Source organism: Cardiocondyla obscurior, linkage group LG03, assembly GCF_019399895.1.
Source record: "Cardiocondyla obscurior isolate alpha-2009 linkage group LG03, Cobs3.1, whole genome shotgun sequence".
Taxonomy (NCBI): domain Eukaryota; kingdom Metazoa; phylum Arthropoda; class Insecta; order Hymenoptera; family Formicidae; genus Cardiocondyla; species Cardiocondyla obscurior.
The window spans coordinates 5,358,011-5,370,265 of NC_091866.1; the positions used below are offsets into that span (position 1 = coordinate 5,358,011).

The 12,255-nt window shown below is 42.6% G+C and overlaps 1 protein-coding gene across 4 annotated transcripts in view; it reads left to right on the forward strand.

The window, feature by feature from the left end:
* The window catches only part of LOC139113912 (protein gustavus-like), a 175,355-nt gene that overhangs the window by 126,002 nt on the left and 37,098 nt on the right, over window positions 1-12,255 (forward strand). Inside the window, exons 1-2 of one of the 4 annotated variants that reach the window (XM_070675362.1) lie at window positions 5,905-6,549; window positions 6,989-7,148. The exons of the other annotated variants lie outside the window; for them this stretch is intronic. Coding sequence (XP_070531463.1) covers window positions 7,120-7,148 — 29 coding nt within the window. The 5' untranslated portion in view covers window positions 5,905-6,549; window positions 6,989-7,119. Of the gene's footprint in view, window positions 1-5,904; window positions 6,550-6,988; window positions 7,149-12,255 lie in introns of those variants that run through there. 4 annotated transcript variants of the gene reach the window in all.

Here is a 12,255-nt window from a genome sequence, read left to right on the forward strand (position 1 = left end):
TTTTAATATTATATCGTTTTAAGTATTAACGCTTGTGTTATTTGAAAGTTGGCAAAAATGATGAATGCTAGACCGAACAGAACGAACAAAAGCTGAAACTCTATTCTTCTAGAACCTAGGACCATCGTAAAAACTAAAAATACTTTTTTTTTTTCTTTTTTTTGCAAAAGTGACCAGCGTCCCTCATATTCGCATAAAAAAAAAAAAAAAAAAAAAAATAGATGCAAAGTAGCGCAAAAGCAATTTCTCGGATAGATGGCGGAGCCCTTAGGTCCCTAGGTCGATTTTAGTACGAAAATCCCGAAGAATGTCGCAAAGGAATATTTGTGGATCGTTTCGGTTTTTAATTTTGTGCTGAGCGCATTTCGCTCGTTCTTTCCGGCCTCCTTTGTCGAAGATATGTTTTAGAAGCTTTTGCCGAGGAACGTCAGAATAGAACATCAGAATATAACTTTATTACCTAAAATGCACTTCAATTTTCATGATCGTATTAAACCTTCAGGTTTCTAAGAGGATTTAATTATCCCGGTGCTTCTGATTCTATTATTTTGCGCGGCATTACGACATAATTATCTCCCTCGTCTCAATGGGCAGGGATTAAAACCTTAGGGACTTCTCTACCTCGTACACGCCATATGCATTTGCCATATTACGATTTTAATTTCACCGAGACTTTATTACTCCTCTTATTCCTTCCTGCAGATCCTTGAACGTGGTTCCACATAATCTTCCAATCAATTAATTGATCTATCGTAGTTCATTATAATTTAACTTGCACGCGTAAAGGTTTCTCATTCGAAAGAAAGAGTAACATATATGTAAAGATTTTTTGAAACTTGCGAGACATTTTTAATATTTTTTGAGTTAAAAGTAATTCGTAAAATCACGGTATTAAAAAAAAAAAAATTTTTTTTTAAAAGCCATGAGTCAGGCAGTCTAAAATGATTAAGTTATAAATAATTATAATATAATATTTTAAATATACATTTGTTTCCTATTCCGTTTCTCTCTTTAGAAAAGACTTAGCCAGACCACACCTAAGCTTTTCTTTTATTCTTTCCACATACCATCCACCAGATATCAATCTTGTGGTCAAAACGCATACCTGAATTATATTTTATACTTGTGTACAACATTCTCGTCAGTTTCTTTCAGCTTCCCCTTATATTTGTCATTAATTCTTCCCTTCGGATCGATTTCGGAAAAAGGGGGCCTTTTTCCAGTTCCATCTTAAACTTCAGCCTGGCTGTCCCATTTTTCCTTCCGTTGATCTATAACTTCGTCTAGGTCAATGACCCAGGGTCAGGATCTTAGGTCAAAAATTTTCTGTCCCTCTTTACTACCTGAGTTTCCGTCATTCTTCGATGTCACAAAAGAAAATTCAGTATAATACTTAGATTTTCAGTTAAATAAACGTGTCAATCTTATATTTTTATGTCAAATTCAGAACCTTTTTGTTTTTTTTTCTTTTTTATTATTGCATTTTGGTGCATTGTTCTGGCGAAATAAAGTTCTTTTTCTAGTTTCATTTCGAAACTTAAGGTTCCTAGCTCATCTATTTTCTTCCGTTGACCTGCAACTTCGTGTCAATGACCTAAAAGAATCTTCAACTTAAACTACCTGATTCGTTCCTCCGACTCGTTCTACGATATCACGAGGAACGATTATCTAGTACTTGATACAATTAAATATACGCATCGAGTTTACATTTTCATACTTAAATGGGAGCCGTTTTTTTTTTTATCGTTAGTCCTGCATTCAGCTCGCTGGTTTTATATTTTTATATTTAAACCCAAGCTTTTTTTCTTTTTATCGCTAATAGGTTTTATGCTTTTCATTCTACAAATGGTCTTGCAATTTAGTCTTAAACTGAAGCTTCCCGGTTTTTCAATTATCTTTTCTTTTCGTCGTCTCAGAATTTCAGGTCGACGACCTAAGGGATTTTCCGCAGTAATACTGAATATGCAACCTTCGATATCGCGAAGAAAATCTTGTAGATACTTGATAAAACATGCGCACCAATTTTCATGTCTAAATCTGCGGTTTTTTCTTATTTTATTCTCATATATATTTAGCTTTGGAGAAAAAGACCTTTTCCTACAGTTTTTATCTTAAAATTTGAGTTTCCTGATCCCTTCCGTTGACCTAAGGCTGGGTCAATAACCGAAGGATCTTCTAGGATCCACTCAGGTCAATACTTGAATATTCGTTTGTCGTTTTTTGACACAAAGAAAATTCCTGGTCAGTAGATTTGTTCGCTATTCGCTGAAATTCTGCATTTTCGTTACGGCCGTAGTCCGTCGAGCCCCGATAGATCGAAATTTCTAATCTCTTCCTGAAGCCACGGGCTGTTGTTAATACACGAAGTAATGGATTTTCCGTCACACACAATTATTTTAATGCAACGGCTAATTAAATTTTCCCGGCGGTCTTTAAATCTTCATGAACTTCGGAAAGCTTCAAAACTTTCGGCTTACGATCCTTGATATGAATTAATTTGGCGTAATTTATTCATGAAAATGATAATTAATATAATAAAAAAAAAAAACTGCGCTGAATTTTTAATGTAAGAAAATATATTTACGCAATTAAAAGCCCACCTGAGCGAATGTCCGGCATCGGTTTCGTGCATTTTCCGAATTTACAAGATGAATGTACAAGTAATAGAAATTATTTTCAAGTACCGCGTGTTAGGGCGAAGTTTTCGACGTATAAAATAATGCGATTATATTTCTCGTCAGACGCAATTGCGGGACAGCTGGCGCAGGAGGGAGATCTACGAACTCCCGTACCTATTGTGTATATTTATACGTCGCGGGTGCATGTATATGTGCACGGACACGGCTAATATCAAATGGGACAGAGGAGGCTGGGGAGCAATTTTTCACGCCGCGTGAAAGCCTTCGTACGCGTGTATCTTTAATGAATCTTGCCGGTTATCGATACCTCGTATATCTCGACGATCGTCACGTTTCTTGCTAGAGATAACTTTTTCCACGTCGCCTTGAAAAAAAAAAAAAAAGAAAAAAAAATGTTTAACGGTCCTATTGTCTCGCGAGCAAAATTTCCACCCGTGAGTATACGCTTAGCGCCTATCGCCAGATGCATTCGGACGGCTACGAGTACGGAAATTTCGTTCGCGCGTTCCATCTTTAAGGTTCACTGACACCGGGTAGGGACAGGAAGGTCTCCACTTCAAATAGAAAAACCCAATGTCATTTTCCCCGACATTCCTGAAAAATTTTGAGTTCCTCCCTTTCTTCGGGGACGTTGCCTGTTCAAGTCAACGACCCCAGGAAGGACTCCAGGAGCCTTCTGCGCCAGTACCTACGTGTCGGTTTACGTTTCCAGGACCGCAGGGAAAATTAAGTACCCGCCGGCCTAAACGACAAGTTTTGCGCTTCCATTTTCTCGGATCTTCTCTCACTTTGTTGCTGACAAAGATTGTCAACCTGTATGCGTTTGCCGCAAGAACCGACGGATGAAAAAAGAGAGGGGAAAAACTTTACGCGGCGCTACTTCGTTCTACCGCGCCGTCGAAAAAGCAGTTTGTCGCTTACATTTTTTTTTTTTTTCTTTTTTTTCCCGTGCAATTCCCGAAGTTTTAGACGGCATTAATTATTAATCGGTCGACGACGAAGCGCGCACGTTGACGCGGCATATGCACATTTTTTCAGAGATAATTCGATGTCCGACCGAACGGCCGACCGGTGGGTTCAGGGAAGAGGTCTGCGAAATCCCACTGCACAAGGGAGAACCCTCGTATTCCTCTTCGAACGCTCTCCGTCCGCCTCTATTCCGCGTTTCGCTTCTCTTCCTCTCCCTCTCTCGCTCTCCCGTTTCTCTCGTCCACGCTGTCTCTCTCTATCTTTCTCTCTCCTCTCTTTCTTTCTCTCTCTCTCTCTCTCTGTTTCTCTCTTTCTCGCGATACAGTCCCCTTGATAAACGTTTCAGTGCTAGGCAGGTTTAGGCATGGGCGTAGGTCACCAAGAGACCCGATTCCGAACTTCGCTTCAGGCACGTGACGGTAGAAGCGCGGCGTCGTGGGACGGAAAAGTGAATTCGGCCGAGAAATTACGTCGGGTTCTTCGTTTGTTGGAAAAAAAAAAAAAAAAATTACAGTTTATCGATCGGCGGCGCGATACCGTTATTTCGAAAGGACGACGGCGGCGCAGCGGATTATCGCGCTTAATATAGCCCTGTTAAATTATAGATCGAGTTGTGACGCCGCGCCATTATCGCTGAATTTCCCTTCCGCGAGATCGCGAATTGTCACGGGCCCTTTATACTCGTCGTGCTGAGAATTTGCTAGCACTCCCGAGGCAGGACGCGTATCTCCTGACATTTTGGGAAACTGACGACCGCCATTGTGCTCTAAATGACTGTTGCTAGGCAGCGATGAGATAAAGGAGCCAAAAACGCGGCCTGTTGCGTAATAGTATTCGACGAATAGTTGACGTTTACATTTAAAAATTTGTCTGAAAATAAAGATTAAAAAATAAATCTTTAAAACGTTTTAAAAGGAAAATATTGGGGCTTGCAATGATTTTTAAACAAAAAAAAAAATTTAAGGCGATAAGAATCCCATTAGAAAATTATTTCCGTCCACTTGTAACTAAATTCGTTTCGAAATCGTTTGATATTATTTTTGTCCAGACTAATTTTATTACGAATTACTTCAATAAGTAGTAAATATATTTATTACTTATTAATTTTGTTTGTTTAAACGGTATTTATTATTTACAATAGCAGTTTATGTAATTAATTGTAATTAAATTTTATATGGATTACGTAACGACATTGATGTATTACTTTATCATATTTATTTGTTTCGTACGATAAATCTCCACAGTGAAGTTAATTGATAAAAATTTTATCAGTTGTGAACTAAATATGATAATGATAGCCGGTACATTTCTATCTTTGCGTAAATACACAACCGGCATGATTTTAAAACAAGAGCTCCTCGGCATTTTTGTGTAGCGCGTTTACAAATAGAAATTTTTTAATTTGAGAATTTTGGAGATAATTTTTTTAACAAATGCTTTTTTTTCCTTTTTTTTTTTTACGCTGAGAAATGCGCGCCGCTTTTAGAGTTTTGAAATCCAATCGTAAGTCATTTGGTTTCATTCGAAAGCGCTCGGTTCGTCAAAGCGTCTTTTATCGCTGACAACTTTATATCCGAGCAGGCAAAGTTCTCTCGTCTCTACCCTTTGACCTCTTTTTCCATTTGGAGATCATTAATCGATATCTTTATGATTGGAATCTTCGAAACGTGACGAAGATATTGTCGTTGAAATACCATCGGATTCGAAAGTGTCACACTTTAGCCGATATTAAAATAGCGAGCGTTATCTGTAAAATCGGAGCAGCTCTCGTGAGGCAAGCGGAGCCACACGTGACTTATCTCGCGCGCCGAGTAATTGTCATTTAAAATAATAATTGATTTCGTCGGTGCCCCTTGAAACTTCTTACGCTCTTAAAAATCGATTAATGGGTTTCGAAATACGATTTGGGAAGTTCCCGAGGGGGGGAAAAAAAAGTCGCCCGCGGCCCCGTTTTTCACCCGCGCGTGCACGGAAAGTTGGTGCCTTTCCGCTCGGAAATCGGCGCCGATTGTGGGCAGCTTTACCTTCAGATTTAGCGAAAAGGCGCGCAGCGCTGTGCGAAAGGGAGAGAAAGGGCCGGATCCAAGCGAGCGGCCGGAAATCGCGGGTTGCGTGTATCGACGCGCGCGTCGTCCCTACGCCAATGGTCGACTGCATCAGCGTTCACACGGCGTACACCCCACACGTATCCCCACATGACTGTACCTCCGCTCTCCGTTTCCCCTTACCGCCCCTCGCGTCTCGCCTCGCCGCCTCCCCCTCACCCACCGCTCGATACATGTGAAGCGTTCGCGGCCTCAGTCGTCGTTGAGCCGTCGCCGAGGTCGTACCTCCACCTGGCATTTCGGTGCGCCTACCTACGTACGAGGGGAAAACGCGCGCGTGCGCGCGCACCACACACACGCAAAACCCGGGAATACGTACGTAACGCGCGCGCGTGCGGTAATTTATGTTATGCACGCGTGCACGTCGCTCGCCGCGTAGCAGCGGGGAACGAACAAACGGCCGGCTGCTGGTGACACGGGACGGATAAGTTCCGCTGGGAGAGCACGACGGAGAGACGACGAACGAACGCGCTGTGTGCTTCGGCCGATGTTGCCGTAGTGTTATATGTGCGCGGAACAGTGCAATATCTATCTTCGACCCCCCTTTACCCTGCGTCGACCCTCGGGTGGTGTGCGCGTCGCGAAAACTACGATCGCACGTATTTTCAGTCTTCAGCGTCGCGTCGACGGCCCAGCCGTCGTTATGATCTCGTCGTATTATGTCGGAGTGTCGTGAGAGCGTCGGTGCCGGGAGCGCCTTCGACCTCGTCAGTCCGGAGCGCGTTTTGTCGCAAGTCGACAGCTCGCGGCGGCTTTGGTAGCGTCGCGCGCGCGCGAGCCACTCCCTACCACTCGCGGACCACCAAAATTCTTTTTTGCGAACACGTTTTTGGACAGTAAGTAACCCCCCCTTCCCCCTCTCGGCGTCACTCGCTCTCTCTCTCTCTTTCTCTCGCTTTATTTCCGGCGGCGACTCCGCCGCGGAAACAGCGGAGGTTAGGTCGTCCGCGCGTCACTCGAGAAAATGTTTTCCTCCTCAGGATCTGCCGTTTATTTGTAAATTTATAGTGAATTTTATTTTTCTTTTAATTTTTTTTTCTTTTTTTTAATTTTTCTTTTTTTAATTTTTTTTTTTTTAATATTGTATTTCGAGATTTAAATTAACTTTGCATCTGAAAGAAAGATACTTTCAAGGATTTTTTTTTTTTTAATCAACTTGGGCTGTCGAGATGAGATTTTCGGACCGCGGAGGGAACGGGAATAAAGCGAAAGCGATAGAGTCCGGAGGACCGCGAGAGAGACGCGAGTACGACTAACGAGACAGTGTTTAACCAGTTCTGAGGGGTTTGGAAAAATCGTGCGACACACGGCGGGCCAGTTAAACTAGGAGCGGAATATCGAGACGAACCCCGAGTGCCGAGGAGGCGTCGGTGACAAACCTGCCGGATAACGTTGCGCACCGAGATATGGATTGGTCGCTGAAGGCTCGCCGAACGTAAGTTCCTGCTAGAAAAAGTGTTAGGTTTTCGAAACCCTCTTCTTCCCTCGCGAAGTGCAGTGCATCAATGTTCTCCTCTCGGATATTCCCTCTCAACGGCACAATGATTAATAGAAAAAAAAAACACCGAAAAGGAAAAGAAAAAAAAAAAATATTATTTTTTAATCTGAAAAAGTGACGAAGTAAACTGGAAGTCAGCGAGCAGTGTTAAGAATCCCCGATAAACGGCGTCCGTCGGCTCTCTTCGAATTTGCAAATCGTGAGTGACGCGAATCGCTAACCGCGCGTAGTCTACTTTTGCGAAATGCTCGAGAAAAAATCCGCGCGATATTCGAGAAGTTCGCGTGTTCGCGGGGATTGATCGTGCCGTGTCAACGTCTGATCGTTCGACGATCGAAATAATGCGTCCCCGGGCGCGTCGACGGTGGATCGCGGGGATTGACGGGAACGATGAGATCAGCGCGAATTCGTGGTTGCGAAATATTCCCGCGACGCCCCGTCGCTCTGAAATTTTCATAAGCGCTTGTCAAGGCATAGTTAGACGCGCGTCGGAGTCGCAACGTGCCACGATCGCCGATTCTCGACGCGAAAGAGATGTATTTTCGGAGAAACGTCAGAGATCGACCAGCTTCGCATAAAAAATTTTTTTTTTTTTTTAATGAAGCTTCCGCCAATGTTATTCGCGACTTTTTATATTTTTTTTTCTCGCGCTGAGGCTCTTAAAATTGCACGCGTGACGCATATTGTGAACGACGAGTGGGACTCGTCGTGTTCCGCAGCCAGATTTTCCGTAAAGCTTCCTGTCGCCGTGCTAATTTTATAAATTCAGACATGCTTCGTGAATTCGCAAAGATTTTTTTTTCCTTTTTTCTTTCACTGATAGCTCACTGATCGCTGAAACCTCGGAGAGTCTTTTTCTCTACTATTTTTCGGTAATCGTCACGTACATTTCGCCACGAGACGCATAACACGATAGGTAAAAACATGACGAAGTGCGGAAGAGCGTAATTTTGCCCCTGCGGAAGTCTTCGTATTACAATGAAGCGTCGAACAATGACTGTGATACGATTACTCGGACACAAAGAGTTTCTGTCGGCTGAATTATATTTTCCACGGTCTCCCGAGGCTGGCGGTTTAATAGTGTAAATGAACGCGATTACGAAAATTCGCAGTGCTTTTTAATAAATCTTAAGTGACTTATAATACGTTGAATTATTTTAATTAACACCGTCAGTAAAAAAAAATAAAAATAACATAAAAATCGCAACAACTCCGTGCGTGTAAAATATAATTTTTTTTTTTAATTTAAAAACGTCACACAATAAAATTGATCGCGAGGGGAAATTTAGTTTCAAGCAACGAAAGTTTGAATCGAATAATCGTGATAAGAAAAAAAAAACATTAAAAAAAATATTTTATTTGCAGTAAATATTTTACACGATAGTTAACAATTTTTACAATGTGCGTTCTTATAAATATTAATTATCTTTCATAACTATACGCTTTTTTTAGACGCTTTAAAAATAGTTTAAAGTTTTTATTGGCCGAAGGCGGGCGGTCTGCAAATTACAAATCCAGTCGGGTATCTGTGTCAACCGCGCGAATAAAGTGGAGGCTGAATATCGTCCTGTAATTATAAACAATTGATGTTTTCTATTTCTCGTGTGCACGCCACGCCATAAGTGCGGATTATCTCGGTTGAGAGCGCTCCGGCAGAAGCGTACGGTGCTGGCCTTTCTCTCATTCATTATTCGTGTCGATTCCTTGCGTTTACTCCAAGTTATGACCACGCTGTCGGTTGCATAATGACTCGTAAGCCAACAATGTTGTCGCGTAATCAAATGCCGGGGACGACGTTTGTTCTCGTTGCGAACGGTACTGCGTATTGTTTTCCCCGCTAACAACTTCAACAAAATGGAAAAAAAAAAAAAAAGAAAAAAAAAGAACGGAGGATTGCGCGGTTGCGGCCGGCTCGCGATCTCTGTTTCAGGCTGAATCCTTTAAAAGCACACGGGCGATCGTAAAAGCAAAATAAAATATGGAGGAGTCGTGCGTTATTTCGCTACGACGAATAAAAAAAAAATAATAATAAAAAAAAAAGAAGGAAAAGTAAAATCAATTCGATTCGACTGCCGACGACGATTGCGCCAAACGCGTAAACAAACATTAATATAATTACGATGACGAGGCCCGTTGATAATTATAAAATTTGATATGTAAACTGATACGAGAGATGCACCGTCGACAATCGGAACGTTTCGTTGCGACATATGTGACCGAAGTCGGGGATGGGTGAGGAATAAAATTAAAGAAGTTAATTATTGGCGTACGGTGTTTAATAACACAACAATTGTGGGCGGGCGTAATAACGTCAGGTGAACCGGCGGATTACAAACACGGGTGAACAAATCGCACGGCTGATTTCCTGCATATGTGGGCCGGGATAACAGCGGGTCGAAATATATTCTGCGTAAGACGGGTATGCCGCGTCCGAGCGAAATCGTGTGTGACGTTCGTCAGCTGACCAGATCCGGTCGACATGCAATGCAGCTTTCGAATAATACCATAAATTGAATCGTGAATATATCGGGGGCCCCCCCGACGTCGCATGCGAGATTAATTTCCCTAAACTTCATCGATACACAAAGCTTAAATAATATATACACGTGGCACATAGTGATTTCGTGCGCGATCGAAACGCCGCTGACAGTCTCGTTAAATACATCAAGCTCCGTCTATTTCTACAAAAAAAATAAAATAAAATAAATAAAAAATAAATAAAATATATATTTTATCCCCGTGATAAATTCACAAAGTTTACAAGTTATTAACCGCGTTTTGTTTTTACGAGAATAATAAATGCACTTCAACGATGCCGCGGTATTGAAATGGTATTTAAAAAATTTAACGGTACCCCGTGGATTAAGATCCTCAAGGAAGATCGGAGTTATATACCAATGTGTTAGATTGCGTAATGATCACGTATACCGCACGGTTTTAGTGAACGATCTTTCGATGCTGAGGCTCGCCCTAACCCCCGCGATTAATCGCGCGGAAAACGACGCAAATTCATTTTTAGCATTAGCGCGATATTCTCTTAACGAACCCGGCGTTAAATCAACGCGGTATACGCGCCCGTAAATCTACGCGAACTAGTTAGGCAATATACGGAGATTCCGCGCGGATTTACGAGCGACGGTCGTCGATACGAGCAAAAAGGAAAGAGCGTGGCGGCGGGAGGAAGGGTGGCCCGCCCTTTGCGGCGGAAGATTTTCGGCGGTCCCAGCGGGCGAGAGGGAGCGAAAAATCGATGAGCCCGTCCGGCGAAGAGACGCGATAAATTTTCGTTGGCACCGCCGACTGCAAGAAAGTCGCCGAAGAAGCTTTTCGAAGGGAACGACCGGTCTCGCCCGACGAAGTACGCGAAAGGGTCAAGTCGCGCGGAGGGCGCGGTGAGAGGAGAGAGAGAAAGAGAGAGAGAGAGCGCGACGAGGTCGCTCGATCGAGGAGTAATGAGAGCTTACTGGGTGTAATGACCTCTATCTTGGGTCAGCGCCGTGGCGAGTGAATTGTCGATCTCCCTTGGGACGCCCGGCGCGTCCGCGTCGTTTATTCGGCTGTTCGTTGATTTCGCGGAGAGGATATTAAGATCGAAATGCCGGGGACGCGGAAATTAGGAGTTCGCGAGGACCTCCACCGAGCTTTGTAGCCTTGAAAACGGAGAGCTGCAACTGCCAAACGAGAGATGTAAATTCCGTACTGAATATCCGAGTGCATTTACTCAGCGGCCGCTGGTCTAAATTTATTCATGCGAAACGTGATTTGTGCATTTACGCGCAAACACATTCTTATTAATAATTGAGTAGGCATTATTTAAATGAGCTTGCATGTGTTTTTCACGCGCGGCGGCGATTTGAGAACAATCGAAGGTATTTTGCAATTGTTTCCGCGAAGCCGAAGATTTTATAAGCCGGCGCGTGTAACAATCAATGGACTTGACACCCGACGCGCTTTTTACGAAGAAATTATTTCGTACGACGCGCAACGGTCAAATATTTCGACGAACGTTTAATATTCATTGTTTTTTTAAATATTTTTTTTTCCCCTGTCAGTTATCGATATCAAATTTTGATAGAAAGTGTCCGGCGTAATGCCCCTAACAAAAGAATATTTAAAAGGCGCCCGCACGTGATTCGTATTGAACGACGCATTATATTTGGCTACGCCATTTCCGGAGTGTGCGATAATGCTAACGCAGAAACGTTATTCGGCGAGAGCTGCTTTTCGACGTAATGACCAGCATAATTTCGCTGAATGCAAAATAACGACGTGACGTTCGAGTAATTTATTTTTTTATTACAACTTCTTTACTTTTATACGTCTCGCCAATTCACGGCGCGATCGAATTTAAGAGTAAAAATTAAAGATAGCCTCGATGAGATAAGCGATTGATTGAAATTATGAATACCTTCGTGTATAATATTTCAAAAGCAATTACTTTATAATTTAACTGCCGTCAAAATTCAGTCTCTCGCGTGCTCTAAAATACGAGATTATTTTTAAAAACGACACGTGATTGAGGCGCGACGGTCCATAAAAAATCAAATAAAAAAAAATAATAAAAAAAAATAAGCCGCGGAGAAAAATATTACACACGCCTAAAACTTTCATTAAAGGCAAATTGACTCCGCGACAGTCTGTAAACGATTCACGAAAGCGTCGGCTACACTTCTGGCGGACCATATATAGCCCAACGGCGGTGTATGTTACACCACGTGTCGGGTATGAGCCTGTCTTTGGTAATGGAACACCCGACGAAAGAAAGCCTCCCTCGTTTCCTTTTCGGCGTTACAACTCGCTTTCCTGACAGATGCCGATCGCCGTCCGTGAAACCCAGAAACCGCCGGACTGGTAACAGTCAAGTGCATTCGCCTCTTTAGCGAACCCATTTTCGTCAACAGACGCCATCGGCCGCCCTATCAAAGTAGCTGCGCATCGCGGCGCAGAATTTCGATACGATTTATCTCACATATATTACGCGCGATAAAATATAAATGCTGAATGTAGATTTACATGTTGGACACGTAAAAAATGATTATTTTCT